This window comes from Bicyclus anynana, chromosome 11, assembly GCF_947172395.1.
Source record: "Bicyclus anynana chromosome 11, ilBicAnyn1.1, whole genome shotgun sequence".
NCBI classification, from domain to species: domain Eukaryota; kingdom Metazoa; phylum Arthropoda; class Insecta; order Lepidoptera; family Nymphalidae; genus Bicyclus; species Bicyclus anynana.
The window spans coordinates 2012194-2028081 of NC_069093.1; the positions used below are offsets into that span (position 1 = coordinate 2012194).

Below are 15888 nucleotides of genomic sequence, written 5' to 3' on the forward strand. Positions count from 1 at the left end.
GCAATGAAGTTTCATTTTATTTAGCTATCTATTTATATTTTCTTTATTTTTATTAGGGTTGTTATTACTGTGTATTTAAGTAATCTATACTCTATACTAATATTATAAAGAGGTAAAGTTTGTAAGTTTGTCACATTTTTTAAATGGGGTAATCTTCGGAACTACTGGTCCGATTTTAAAAGTTCTTTCACCAGTAGAATGCTACATTATCGGGGAGTGCTATAGGCTATATTTTATATTGGTATCATATATATTAGCCGAGTTATCACAGTTTTTGTCATACAGGTCGGACTGAAAATCCTCTTAAACAGACTTATTCGCATGCGCTGCCTTAACTATTGTGTAAAATTGAAATTAATGTATGGAGACTTTATGTATCTTTAAAAGTTCTACAAAAAAGTCCGCGACACCATATATCTATCTTCTATATATTAGCATATATAGTACCTTTTATGTTTTAAAAATTATTAATTTTATATACTTAGGTTTACGTCATTATTTATACAACTAAACTTTAATCCTTATTAAAATAAATTATTTAATAATTACAAGGATATTATGGAGATAAGATTTGCCCTTTACAGTATGTTAATTACTTAAATAGTTTCGGAGATAATACAAAATTTCTAAAAGACGCAGAAATTCCGCTATATGACGCCCGTCGCTTTCATTTACGTAGTTCCCGTTCCCGTGTGAATATGGGGATCAAACATAGCCTATGACACTCGCAAATAACGTAGCTTTCTATTGGTAAAATAATTTTCCAAATCGGTCCAGTAGATCCAGAGATTACCTCCTACAACCACACGAACTTTACCTCTTTATATTATTAGCATAGAAGTCTCTATTTCTCTTGGTCATACCACCACTCTCGAAGGACTGGACCGATTTTGCTAAGGGTAGGAGTAAGATAGAGAAGTTACAGGGTAGGGTAGGGTACAGGTAGGGAAGGGGTAATGTAGGGGTAGGGTAGTGGTAGGGTAGGGGTAGGGTAGGGTAGGGGTAGTGTAGGGGTAGGGTAGGTTTAGGGCCGGGTTTAGGGTAGTGGTAGGGTAGATGTGGGGGTTGGGTAGGGTTATGGTAGTGGTAGGGTAGGGGTAGGGTAGGGTAGGGGTAGTAGTAAAGTTGACATCGAAATTTACGCAGACGAAGTCGCGGGCGTCCGCTAGTAGAATATAAATAGGTGGCACACTGATAATTAAAAATTCACCTTTGATAGAGCAAAGAGTCTCAGTGCACTGTCTTATAAGAACATGTCCTATTCCTATTTCACATGATGTTTTTCAGCATCAAAAACTACTAATAAATAAATATGTCTTTATGATTTCTAATCAAATTGATTGTCTGCAGCATTTACTTTAAAAAAATATTAAATTTTTCCTTTCATTCAACAATGCTAAGACGGAATTTTAAATTTCTGAGCGCTTGCCCTGTTAGTCTAGTAGATATGACCTCTGCCTGGGCATGCACCTCCAACTTTTCAGTTATGATGTGCATTTAAGAAATTAAATATCAAACGAATTAAGAAATGTCTCAAACAGTGAAAGCAAAAATCATCGTTGAGGAAACCTGCATACCTGAGAATTTTCTTAACACTACGTGTGTGAAGTCTGCCAATTCGTATTAATCTAGCGTGGTGGTCTATTAGCTTGACCTCTCTATTTCTGAGAGGAGACTCGTACTCAACAAAGAGTCTGATTAACTGAAGATACAGCTTACTGCGGAACGCTTTAAGGTGGTATAAGGCATTCTATTCATTCTTCTTTCTTGACTGTATCCTACCATATAACAAATAATGTGGTGAACGGTGATCCATAGGAAAAAAGTTCTATAATATCTTTTCAATGCATATCAAGGAGGAACCAGCTGAGCTAAGTATAATCTTTTTAACAAACTACTTATTAATTATAATTCGAAGGCAGAACTGGTTCATCATTTTGTCAAATGAGTAGATAAATGAGGGATTTAGAATTAAAAAAAATATTACAAAGAAAAGCTTTTTATTACAGAGTAATCATCGCTTTCGTACATCATTTCTTTCGACATTTTTGTGCTAAATAATTGTAAAAAAAACACGCTTAGGACTTAGGTATGTAACTTTAGTATGTACAACAAAAAAAATTAAAAATTAACTCTCCTTATATAATATTTATTTTTTAATTACCATTTTAGGTAGGTATAGTGCCACAAACTTAACTGGCCCGGTAAGGGAGTCGCTGTTGTCGCTCTTTTAGTACTCAGACCAATTACTTTCTATTGTATCGCACTCAAATTCACCAACAAAATTGTCTGTGGTTTTTCGAGGGGGACGTGGTAAACCCAAATATCGAAAATATTTAACACCAATAAATATATCCTGTGTCCTTACACTACACACAACTATACATTTTAAATCGTTATACACACAATGAAACATAGAGTATATAGACGCAGTTTGTATGAAAACGTTTGATCATGATCAAATTATTTTGACAGAACTCCTCTAGCGAGGCAGGTCCTAAGGTAATTGGTCTGAGTTTTAGTATGTTTTGGAAAATGGCGGCCTCCGCGACTTTAGTTTCAGTTTTGGCCTCCGGGTCAGAAAAGTTTTAGCACTTAAAGATAATTCAAACCTAAATTGGCACATCTATCAATTTAGTTTCATTTTGTGGATTCTCATATCATACAGGCCAGCTGAATGCATTCCAATATTGTACTACACGTCAGTAATTCGACAAAACAAACACTTATATAATAATATACTTGTATCTCAAAAACTAATAAGACTGCAAATACAAATTATAGAAAAATACAAAAAAAATGTGATCAAGACAGGAATTAAAAATTATCTGTTATTTTAGTGTTCCATAATAAATCTATTGAGGAACCCAGATTTCGTCATGACCTTCCATAGCGAATATATCTTAATTTTTGACTAATACTCTCATGTAATGTTGTAAAATATTTTTTAGGGTTGAACACCCTAATCCACAGATTCAATTATTTGAATTGGATACATTTTTCAACAATTTAATGAACCTGTTATTTAAATTTTCTATTGAGACATTATAGGTACTTGACCATTGTAACATAATTCACAGAATTAATAATCCCTACTATATACACAAACATTCTTAATGCCCGACTGCTCAGAGATTGCGTTTCTGACAGGATGTGGCTGGACAAATAAATTTAATTACAATTGCCTCGTTTTTTGTTTCATTGCTACAAAGTCAAACAGTTGGCATAACCTTGACACAGCGCAGTTCAACAACCTTGTACGCCAGTTCAGAGTTACAAGTAGCCAAGTGCCTAATTATAACGATTAGTAATATGGTAAATAGAATGAGCACACAAAACTGTAATCTTTAACGTGAAGAACCTAAAACCTAATACTTAAAACATGAAGAACTACAGCTTGGCAAAAAAGTGTAGAAACGGAACTAACTTTTTTTCCCTCTTACAACACTATTCAACTTGTCAGTTGTTAGTGTCTATGCTGTCAGATGTCTCGGGATTATTTACGAAATTAATAGACTGTGGGAAATTATCGGCAGTGAACTAATATTATTGTGGCACAAGATGATTATGACAATCCGTAGTGGCACCCGCCAAGTTATATAACACGCTTATAATAGATGTCTGACAGAATTCGAAGCCAAAACGTTGTTGTCGGTTCTGGACAATGTTTACCAAAGAACGGCTGAGATGACAGGTTTGTATTTATTTTAAAAGAAAAGTACTATAAATGTTGAACTCTGAAGTATTTTACAATATTTACATGGTTTTAAACTTTTTAATAAGTGTTTTCGTGATTATTCTATCGGCTTTGAAAGTTATGTTGTTATGGTTACGTTTATGTTTCTCGTATTTGTGTTGCCATATTCGCTATAGTGGCGCCCCTATTAATTTCTACTCTTTTATGCCAGGCTAAAAGTTAACTGATGAAAACATAATTATCTGCTAGTTTTGCTTAAGCCTTAATTTGGGAGGACTTTCAATTACATCTATATACAATTATACATGATATATACAGATATGACTCCACATCTACAGGAACAAATTCAATATTTTTTATGAAGGAAGTCACAATTTAAGTATATTTTAAAATCAGTGTTATAAGAGCTTAAATTAGTGGTTTAAGAAGAAAATAAACAATTTAAATATATGTTGCCATTGAATTCATAGCACAAGAAAGTAAAGCTTAGAAAAGACTGTCAAGAAGAGATCCTTTGAATTTCTCAAGTGCTCTTTCTTCCATTAACGAAATCTTTAAATCTAAATCTTTGTCACTTTCACCAGACTTGTTTCCACCAACGCTATTTACATTTTCCTTTGTTTTTGTGTCACAATCTGGTTCTATTTTTATTTCAAGTGTCTCTTCCTCATTCATATTTTGGTCATCATTTGACTCTTTTTTTATTTCATCATTCCCATCTTCCTCATCTAGACCTAATGAATCAATCAACTGTTTTTGTAGCATTTTTCTGTTTTGGTCATCACTTATTGATATTTCTTTGTTCATTTCGAATTGCACATCATCTGGAGTGAGACCTAAAGATTCAATCAATTTCTTTTGTAGCATCTTTTTGTTTTGATCATCACTTAATTCCTTTCTTATTTCACCTTTTTCATCACCCAGGCCCAGACTAAACGACTGCGCTTCTTTATTTAGGTCATCATTCAATTCTTTTTTTATTTCAACTTGCATATCTTCTGGACATGATTCAATCGGTTGTTTTTGTAACAAGACTTCATTTTGACCAACACTTATTTTTTTATTAATTTCAACTTTATCTCGATTGAGACCTAATGACTCAAGCAAGTTTTTCTGTAAAATGTTTTTATTTTGTAAATCATTGGGTACATCAACATTACTTCCACTGTTAAAACACAAAGACTCCGTGGAATCTTCCTTTTCCACGTTATCGTCGAAATGTACCGAACTGAATGTATGTTCCTCTAGCATAACATTAGAATTATTGTTTTCCAATAAACTCTCACTCTCAAAACCTAATGATTCAAATAATTGTTTTCTTAAATCTTTGATTTCATTTAAATTGACATTAGATGCGTTGTCGAATTCTAATGGCTCCGTTGACTCTTCCTTTATTTGAGATTTATCTAAAACATTTAAATTATTTTTATAATCATCCAAATCTAAAGATTCGATTAGTTTTTTCTGTAGAAATTCTTTACTGTTTACATTAATTTCATTTGTTTTTTTTTGAGAATTATTGTCTATGTCTAAGGATTCATTAAAATGAATATCACAATGATCAATTGGTTTTTGATCTCGAATAAAGCTTTCGACGTCTAATTCAAGAGAATCGTTACTTGGATTAATACTTTTATCAACTATTGCGGATTTATGATCATCTATATTATCACAATTATATTTTTTAATATCTATTTTACAATCATCACCGCTTTCTCCGTCAGAATCATCATTAATAAAAATTGGAGAATCATAACAAGGACTATTTTTATAGCACAAATATTTCTTATTTAGATTAGTTGTGTGGTGTATCAATTTATTATCATCTTCGTCTTTTATCAAAATTAGATTCTGATGTGTTTTATTAATATTATCATCGAAGTTTTCATTTTTATTGGACATATGAGTAAAAATTTGAGAATCACGAGTACTATTCTTATCCCTAATGTGTTCTTCTATCATACTATTAATTATATTATTGTTAATATTCGGTTTAGTTTCATCGTCATTAATCAAAATGACATTTGCAGAGTCACGAGAAATATTCCAATAGCTTGTATGTTCTTCTTTAATATTATCTGTGTTTTCGTTAATACTAGGTTTATTTTCATCTACGTCATTTATTACAATAATATTTTGATTAGAAATATTATTGATATATGGAGAATTAAGAGGGCTATTCCAATCGCTTATGTGTTCTTTTTTAATTTTATTTATCTTATAGTTAATATTCGGTTTATCTTCATCATCATTTATTACAATTATATTTTGATTGGAACTATTAGAAGGACTAATTAAATCGCTTTCGTGTTCTTTTTGTATATTTATTGTGTTATAGTTCACATTCGATTCATCTTCATCGTCATTTATTAAAATTATATTTTGATTGGAACTATCAGAAGGACTATTCAAATCGCTTTCGTGTTTTTTTATCATATTTATTTTATTATAGTCAATGTACGGTGTATTTTCATCGTCATTTATTAAAATTACATTTTTATCAGCTTCCTTAATTGTATTAGTAACATTTTGAGCATCACGAGGACTATTAGTATCGATTAGTTTTATTTTCGTAATAATTGTCTGATGATTGTCATTCGGTCTACTTTCATCAATACTATCTATTGAAATGATATTTTGATCGGTATTTATACTTTTTTTAGGACTAGTAGTAGTAGTTGGAGAGTGACACTGACGATTTTTATCGCATAGAGAATCTTTTTTTAAATTTATTGTGTGATTGTTAATATTTGGTTTATTTTTGTTAACTTCATTCACTAAAATTACATTTTCATTACTAATTATAATATCATTTTTCAAGACGTTTTGATCGGCTTCTTTTTTGGACTTATTTGAAACATTAAGAGAATCGCGTGGACTATTTATATCTGTTATGTAATTTTTTTTCATATTTATTGAGTGATAGATAGTAGGCTTTTCTTCAACTTTATCTATTAAGATGCAATTTTTATTTGCACTTGTGTTTTTTTTTACGATATTAACATTTGGAAATTTTATTGCTTTTTTAAAACTATTAGAAACATTTAAAGAAACACATAGTTTATTTTTGTCGCTTACGGGATCATCTTCTATATTTATTGTGTGATATTTGATATACGGTTTTCTTTTACCAATGTTTTGTTTTTTTAAAATTTCACATAGCTTATTAATTGCTAAAATGGATGCTATAGGCATTCACGGTGACCTCCTGAGATGGCTCTCGTCGTATCTGCGCGATAGGACCCAAGCGGTAACTGTCAAGGGTTACACTACAACTTTTGTACCAATAACATCCGGCGTTCCTCAGGGCTCACATCTCGGACCTTTGCTCTTCAATATATTTATCAATGATGTGGTAAAATGTATAAAAAATTCTCAATTATTACTCTATGCTGATGACACTAAAATTTTCAAAATAATTAAAACAGAATTAGATTGTTATAGTTTGCAGGAAGATTTAGACCGCATCACTGATTATTGCTTGAGTAACGGTCTACATCTGAATGTTGATAAATGTTGCACTATCTCCTTTACAAGAAAAAGGACAGTGTCAACTCCTAATTATTATTTATGTGGTAAAATTCTCCGCAGAGTTGACGTAGTAAGGGACCTTGGCGTATTGTTGGATAAACAGTTAAATCTTGATTTGCACATTAATAAAATTAAAAATAAAGCCTACAAGATGCTTGGATTTGTCCTTCGTCAAACTACTGATTTCAGAAACCCTAAATCCCTTATTTTACTTTATAACTCTCTGGTGAGATCCCATTTGGAACACGCCTCTACCGCTTGGAACCCACAGTATGCCTGTCACGTCGATATGATTGAGGGCATTCAGCGTAAGTTTGTGAAATGCATCAATAAAAGATTTGGCTCCTCTGTTATTAGTCTAACTTCATTAGAATTAAGACGAGAACATAAGGATCAAATATTTTTATATAAATTAATTAATGGTATGATCGACTGTCCTTACTTATTAAATAAAATTAAATTTAATGTACCTAAACCGTCAATGAGAAAATGTCGGCAGTACAATACATTTCAACTATCACAAGCACATCGCAATTACTGCAAAAACAAGTTCTTGCAGAGATCTTGTGATAAATATAATAAGAAATACCAACATATTGATATATTCTTTTATAAGTACGGAATGTTTGCGTCTGCACTCAGGAAATGTGATTAATTCGTTTCCTGATTGCAGATGTAAGCCTTACGTTAGACAAATGTATACGAGCCAAAATAAAAAATTAAATGTATCTATTATATTATTATTTATGTACTTTGTAATTATTTCTTAATTTATATGTGAAAACTTCGCTGGCTTAATGTCAACAACTATATATGTTTAATTTTAAGTAATATGTAAAGCTGTTTGTTTTCCTTTAATAAATAAAAAAAAAAAAAAAAAAAAAAAAAATGTTACCTATTAGAAGGCCACTTTTATTTGCACTCATATTTCCTTCAAAACTATTAGTAACATTTGGAGAGTCTTGAGGACGACTTTTATTTTTTACAAAGTCTTTTTTGTTGTTTAATATATTATAATTGGTAAGGGGTTCAATTTCATTCACGTTATTTATTAAAATGACATTTGGATCATTAATTTTTTTTATATCCGTTGTGTGATAGTTAATATCCGGTGTCTTTTCTACGTTATTTATTGAAATGGAATTTGGATTGGTTTGTACAGTTTTTTTTGAACTATTAGTAACATTTAAAGAGTCATGAGTAAGATTTATGTTACATGCATAATCATTTTTGTTATTTAGTATGTAATAATTAATAAGAGGTTGAATTTCATTACTGTCATTTATTAAAATGACATTTTGACTACTAGATATTTTATCATTGATTATGACATTTTGATTGGAATTTATATATTTTTTTAAACTATGTGAAACATTTGGAGAGTCACACGGATTATTGTAATCTTTTTTCATATTTATTGTATGATATTCAATATCAGGTTTCTTTTCTTTAACGTTATCAATAAAAATGCTATTTTGATTGGCACTTGGACGATTTCTATCGCATACATAATGTTTTTTGTTATTTATTGTGCAATAATTATTATGGGGTTGGTTTACATTAACGTCATTCATTAAAACGTTATTTTGACCATTAGTTATTTTAGCATTTATTAAAACGTTTTGATTTGAATTTAGAACTTTTTTAAAACCATTTAGAATATTCGAAGAATCACTAGGGTCAGTTTTACCGCACATATAATCTTTACTAAACGTCCGTTCGTTGTTTACTTTTTCCGTATTTATAAACATAGCCGCATCACCTGATACTTTGTTTTCCATCTGATCATTTATTGAAATTGCGTTTTCATTGTTAGATCTTGTCTCGTTGTTAGCCGAAACAACGTTTGGTTTCGTTGTTGTGTTTAATACTGTGTCGTCATCGCTAACTAATCTAGATTTTTTAATTTTGGTTCCTGTGGGATCTTTATTTTTTATATGCCTTTTTCTATCATCTTGCACGCTCGCATCTGCTTTTTCTATAATTTTTTCACTTTCTGCTGCCTTATCGTCGTTCTATAAACAAAAAAAAAACAAAAGAAGTTCAATAAATATTGATACGTTGGGTACTTTAGATTTACTACAGCCTGAATAAGTGTTATGAATTACAACTACAGTTGGATTTCGTACACCATGACATTGCAGAATAATATTACATAGTCCATATTATTTCAGAATATTATCATTATTATTGCATTGGGATGGATTACAATCTTATTTTTGTCAAAGAAAGAAATATATAATTTTTATCCATTAAGGGTTCATTGACATTGCAGTCGACTGCAGTCGTCGGTAGAGTTGCCACTCGTGTAAACGAACTGAAATCGTGTAATGATAGCTGCCGCTCGTGTCAATAAACACTAACTTGAAATTATAATGAAAGCATACATGTATGTAATTACAATGAAAACAGACATAACATAAATGTACGTAAGTAACAGCTACAGATATTACAAATATATTTTGCAAAAATAAAATATTTACTATATATTTTAAACTATTGTTTACCGGTAAGCTGACAGCTTTTTCCATTGTAACAACTGTCAAGTTGTCAATTGATATTATAACGTCAAAATGAAAGCAATCCAAGCAAGTCATAATGCTGGTAGCATTATTGTTGAAATTTTAGGATAGTAGAAATGTAGTTTTCAGTGAATTTAAAGTGAATACATATATTTCAATAATCTTAGCCTAGCCTATACTTCTAGAAGAGAGTAAACTATGGTAATTAGAAGAGAGTAATAGTTTAATTGAGCCTTGGGTTTATGTTTATATAACTATCCATCTTCTGTTTAAAATAAAACATAAAAGTTCCATTAAGTCAACACACAACACTTGTATGTGGCAAAACTTTATGATACATTGTTTCCAAAATAGAGGCTCTAAAATTAGACCTACCTACCAGTGGCGAAGGATGGAATTTTGAAGTTAAGCCGTCTCAAAGAAAAGGAAATTCATACCGATTGATACGGTCTGTTTCTCATACATCCATACATACATATTAATTACAATAATTAATATGTATGTATGGATTTTTAAAAGGTAACCCGGCGCTCTCCGCCGCTGCTACTATTAAAATGTATGGAGTTGTGTTATACATACAAATACATTTAACAAGTGTCTTACAAGTATTTATATTAACAATGTTTTCCCCAATGAAGTGAAATAGCTGTTATGATGAAAATCCTAGAACTGAAATCTTGATCTAAAGTTCAAAAAATATGAGAAGTTAGTGACATACTTAATTATTATTATTTTATTATCGTAATTATTAAGCTACAAAACAAACCTTGGAAGTCTGGAACGGCACTAAGTTAATGTATCGTCTAATTGCAAATTCCTCTAGTAATAAATCTAGTTGTACAGATTTTTTGAATCTTTCTTTAGGGCAGTTTTCTTTTGCAACAAAATCAGGAATATTTACCTTCCGTTTTGGATAGAGCCACGTATGGACGTGGGAAAGCATAGCATAGTCTTTCTGGAAATAAAAAAATTACAGGTTCGTAATAAAAAGTATATAAACGTGGTTATAGTTTGGCAACTTCGATCGTAACACTCCCGGTGTTGCGCGCGGGCCGGGAGGCGTGTAGCGATGAATAAAAAATCCACGACTGATGCACGGCAATTCCCCGCATGCACGATTTCGCACCCGCGCACTCTTTTCCCTGTCGCCCGTATATCATGGGAGTGTTACCAACGAACTTATCGCTACACACCCCCCTGTATTACAATATAATAAATGTATTTTTTTCATAAGCTGACAACATTAATTAAGAATATTTATCATGGCAACATGATTGTAACTCACACCCTGACAGATTGTCAGTGATCTTCGCGTAGTAGCATTCGTATAAGGCGTTTTTAAAGCAATTGAAGATCTATGATTTAATGTTTCTTTTTAACTTGTGTCATTGTCTCATTTGACAATATTATCAATATTATCAACTTTGACATTTGACAATATTACATGACATTGACAGCTTACGCCGGATATGAAATCAATTGTAGGTGTTTTTATTGGCTGTTTTGAACACTTTTACTGTATTGTCTATGTTTAATTTGTAGACAAGGGAGCGAAACAAAAAAAATATTTATATAATTAATGCGGGTTCCAAAAATTCTGAAAAATATATTCTTAACAGCAATTTGTCTCTTCTATCCGTTAAAAATACTATGGACCTGCTTATAAATTATATATAATTATAATAAATTATAAAGGCCCATTTTGGGACCTGTCCTTTGTTAGCACACTAACATATTTGATTACCTTCGATCAAGTTCGTGAGTAGTGTAGGTTACGCGGTGTTGCCAATACTTAAAGTCAAAGTTCACTCATTTCAATAAGCTATCCAAGCCCTTGCAAAATGTCAGGTGTATATAATAATATTATACGATAATGGTGATGATAATGGGTCGAAAATTAAAAATTAAAGTTACGAGGGTTCCAAATACGCCTTAGTCCGAGAAGAGCCCATAACAAACTCAGCCATAGTTTATTTTTTGTTTATCACTATTTTACAAATTTATCTAGAACTAAGTACACAATTGTATAGTGCAATTCAATGCTAAGCATTTTTATCATCTAAATAATCCATAACACTATAATAAGGTTTTCCTATAAGCTACCGTTTAATAGGCTAGTTGACACATTTTTTTAAATATCATTATCGTTCTTGTAGATTGAAAATAAATTATCATATTTTTTTGAACCGTGATTACATGAAAGTTTTAATTTTTAAATATTTATTTTATAATACGAGCCAAAATGCTGTCAGCCATGATGGTCTATAACTATATTTCAACTGTTTCATGACGTCACATTAATTAATCCCTTACTAAACGGAGCATTCAACAAAAATATTATTTAAGTAGTGATTAGTTATGACGTTTAGTACATTATTGTACGATTATTATTAATTCCAGTCAGTAAAATGACAAGTGCACTTGCGACATCACAAAATGGACGACAGCCTTTTTGAACTTTGGAAAATTTGATGAAATACATGATTCTTAAACTCAGTTTTATAAGAAATCCTTAACTTTTATTATTTGATATGGATATATTTCGGACCCTTATTACATATATTATATATATTCATCAACCCATATTCGGCTCACTGCTGAGCTCGAGTTTCCTCTCAGAATGAGAGGGGTTAGGCCAATAGTCCACCACGCTGGTCCAATGCGGATTGGCAGACTTCACACACGCAGAGAATGAATATAATTCTCTGGTATGCAGGTTTCCTCACGATGTTTTCCTTCACCGATTGAGACACGTGATATTAAATTTCTTAAAATGCACACAACAGAAAAGTTGGAGGTGCATGCCCTGAACCAGATTCGAACCCACACCCTCCGGAATCGGAGGCAGAGGTCATATCCACTGGGCTATCACTGCTCTTATTACATGTACTACACGAAATTAATATTTTTTATATTAAATTTGATGTAATAGGATAGTTGACTACTACCCTATTACACAAATTACCTTTAAATCAGTCGAACATATGAATATCTTGAAATCAGCTGTGACTGGAAACTTGAACATTTGGGTGTTGTGTTTTATAATAACAACACTCCAGTGTCGCTGCGTGTAACTGGGCGGGATCTCTTTTGATTTTAGGAACACTTTCTTCATTTTAGTGTATGGGTTGTAGAAATCTATGGCAATTTCATCTAGAAACAAAAAAAAATAATCATCAAACAGGGCATCATAGAACAGTTATTTTTAAATACTGGACTTGGACAGATGTATTCTTAAAACAGACAGTCAGTATTTCACTGTTTGAGACACGTGATATTTAATTTCTTTAAATGCACACAACTGAAAAGTTGGAGGTGCATACTCGGGACCGGATTCGAAATAGGAGGCAGAGGTCATATCGACGACTCAAGTCAGTCAGTAATTTTCTTAATTTAACTGCCTCATTGGTCCTATGGTTAGCTGGTTCAGCTACGGACAAAGGTCTAGGGTTTGAATCCTGGATCAGGCCAACAAAAAATATATAGGTTAATGGGATTTTTCTTACAAGAAAATCTTAATAGCAGCCTGGAGTTAAAGTGTCGGTTTGCCGTCCCATCAGATTTTGAGAGTGAGGGGAAGAGAGAGTGCACCTGTTCTTGCACACACACTTATGTACTATAATATCTCCTGTGTACATGGTACATCTCACCATGAGATTAGCCATGACATAAAAGGATTGTCATAATAGAAGGATTACCATCAATATATGAAGAGCATTTATTTAGAATCTCTTTCCAATACTTCATTTCCGAGATATCCTTACAAAGGATTAAGACCGGATCCTTCAGTTTATTGGACACTGCATTCAAGAAGATAGCAACTGTGTGCGCCTTGCCACATGACTGGGGAAAGTTAACCACTGCTCCCGGGGATTTCTGAAAAATTATACTTAAACTTAGTAAATTATTCATATTCACGAGGGCTGAGATATGGAGGTAAACATAACCAACTTAGGACTGAGAATTAGCAGATATTCAAGAAGGGTTTTTAATTTTTTTTTGCAGATCTCACTAAATTTAAAATTACCTTGTCAAATTGTTCGAATAGGAACCTAAGCGCCTCAACTTGATGCTGTTCCAGTAGGTAGTTATTCACTGACACACCTTTATCGTTTAGGTACAGTTTTTCATTATCGTTGCTATGAACGAGATTTCCGCTGTTATACAATATATTCATTTTTGTTTTACTGAAACAAATCATTAATTTGGTTAAAAAAAGGTTATACTTAACATATCTATACAGTGGTGTGCACTTTATGGTACACAAATACACTGCCCACTCTGAGGATTTATGAAGAACTTGTGTTGGAGATGAAATTTGTCAATTGATGCAATGTTTATGGCAAGCTACTGTCTATAGTGGTTTTGATAAATATATACTCAGAGGCAAAGTGGGCGGATATTTGTGGCTCTGAGTACCTATATTATCTGTATTCAATGCAAAACAGATTTACCACACAACACTTGCCATAAATGAAAATTATCCAGAGTAAATCCAAAACATAAATGACTAATGCTAAAAGATGATCATGCAGAGGCTACAGGCAATTTTTACACAAAATTGCATTCATAATACATTAATTGAACCGGGCTTTAATCTTAATCTTTAAAATGGCTGGACTGATTTTAATGGATCTTTTCCTGGAAGATAGAGGAGGATATTGAACATCTAGACATTTTATACTGAAAAAATCTATGGTGTGTTCAGTTTATTAGTGAGAATTTTAAAAGTACGAAGTGGCAAGCTTCTGTTAGTATATAAAAATAAAACATTAAATACTCACATTTAATTGAAAGGGAAATAGATTGATAAATACAGGTATTGCCCAAATTAAATTTTGGAAGCAAATATACATTTCATTAATCTAAAACTAATATCTCGTGCATGCAAAATGTTAGTTATCCAAGAGGCAGTTTTTAACCAGAAATACGGCAAAGTAGAAATCTGAACATGTACATTACTTACTTAAATTTCAATTTATGAAGTCAACTGATTCAATCTATTCAATATAGACAGAGTCATAAGCAAAACATACAGCATCTCCAGATAAAAGAGAGCCACAAATACCGATACACTAGTTTTGTGCACTTCTATATCTTCAAACTCCTGCATAATATGCCTGTTTTTATACAAAGCATCGAAGAACATTGTCATATCAAGTTTTCAAAATGAGTTCCAATTCCCCGATTGTTTCTCGCACTTCACTTCATTACATTTTGACTTATGTAGTAACTTAAGTTTAACTATTAAAAAATTAAAACTACTAAATGTGTTGAACCCTCAAACCAATAGGTTGAACCCAAATGTTGGGGTAAATACGTGGTGTTTAGTTAATTTTATTTTGGGCACAACAATATTTAGCGTACAGATATTGATAGTAAAATTGTTATACTTTACGTGTTATTTTATTTATTTTATCGGAAGAAGTTCTTCTCAATCTTATTTATTATTTATTAGTATTCCACTCGAAATAAAAATATTTACATGCACTTATTTATTATTATTACTTCACATATATTTGACACTGAACTCATGAAAATAGAAACAGAATTTCAGAAACACAGACACACAAGCACAACATTAATAAACAACTTCTTATTACAACAGCAATTTTTTGACTTACAGGCCATCTAGACCTTGGATCTAAAACATTTCGACAGAATTGACAAAAATGTCTCAACAGATGGCAGCAAATACCAGTGCCAATTTTAGTGTGCTCAATAACAATAAGTCACAACCATTTATTTCGTAATAATTTCCATGGATGATTCTTGCACATTAGAATTATTATCTACGATACCTATCTGCGAATATTATTTATTATTATTAAAATTATTAAAACATAACCCTTCTTTTGCAGTTGGGTTAAAGATAACCTAAAACCTTACCTTTTAGACATTATACTTGTATAATTCACACGTTCTCTAAATTCTTTTTTTACGAATATGCTTTCGGTATCGCTATCACTATCATCATCACAATCTATTATTAGTTGAAATAGTTCCATATCGCTATCGTCACTGCTATAACAATCCATTTTAATTTTGTAATAATAAATCAATGTTAATTTGTTACGAGTAGATACTAATTTTCAAAACACGAAATAGTAGATAGGACCTATCGATCAATTTTGACGG

General features: G+C 31.7%; 1 protein-coding gene across 3 annotated transcripts; it reads right to left on the minus strand.

Annotated features, from left to right (window-relative positions):
• Positions 1–1983: 1983 nt before the first annotated feature.
• Positions 1984–15331, minus strand: LOC112053265 (uncharacterized protein DDB_G0288805). Of its 3 annotated transcripts, none has more exons than XM_052884491.1 (7): positions 15149–15331; positions 13778–13937; positions 13449–13626; positions 12716–12903; positions 10517–10705; positions 8991–9243; positions 1984–5103 (listed from the first exon to the last, which is right to left on the minus strand). In XM_052884491.1, exons 2-7 carry the CDS (start codon positions 13925–13927, stop codon positions 4184–4186), a joined length of 1878 nt encoding a protein of 625 aa, XP_052740451.1. In that variant the 5' UTR covers positions 13928–13937; positions 15149–15331; the 3' UTR covers positions 1984–4183. The 3 variants fall into 3 exon arrangements, with proteins under 3 accessions (XP_052740451.1, XP_023948435.2, XP_052740452.1); XM_024092667.2 differs by having other exon boundaries at positions 14717–15331; XM_052884492.1 differs by having other exon boundaries at positions 10652–10705; positions 14717–15330.
• Positions 15332–15888: the final 557 nt, after the last annotated feature.

Bases quoted from the DNA above. Each gene is read 5' to 3' on its own strand.
- LOC112053265 (XM_052884491.1), bottom strand. From the start codon at position 13,927: ATGAATATATTGTATAACAGCGGAAATCTCGTTCATAGCAACGATAAT. The intron at 12,904-13,448 runs GTAATCCTTCTA...TTTTGTTTCTAG, and splicing joins ATGCTCTTCATATATTGATG to ATGAAATTGCCATAGATTTC. The intron at 5,104-8,990 runs GTGATGCGGCTA...TAAATGTTTTAG, and splicing joins GATGGAAAACAAAGTATCAG to ATAAATCTCAAATAAAGGAA.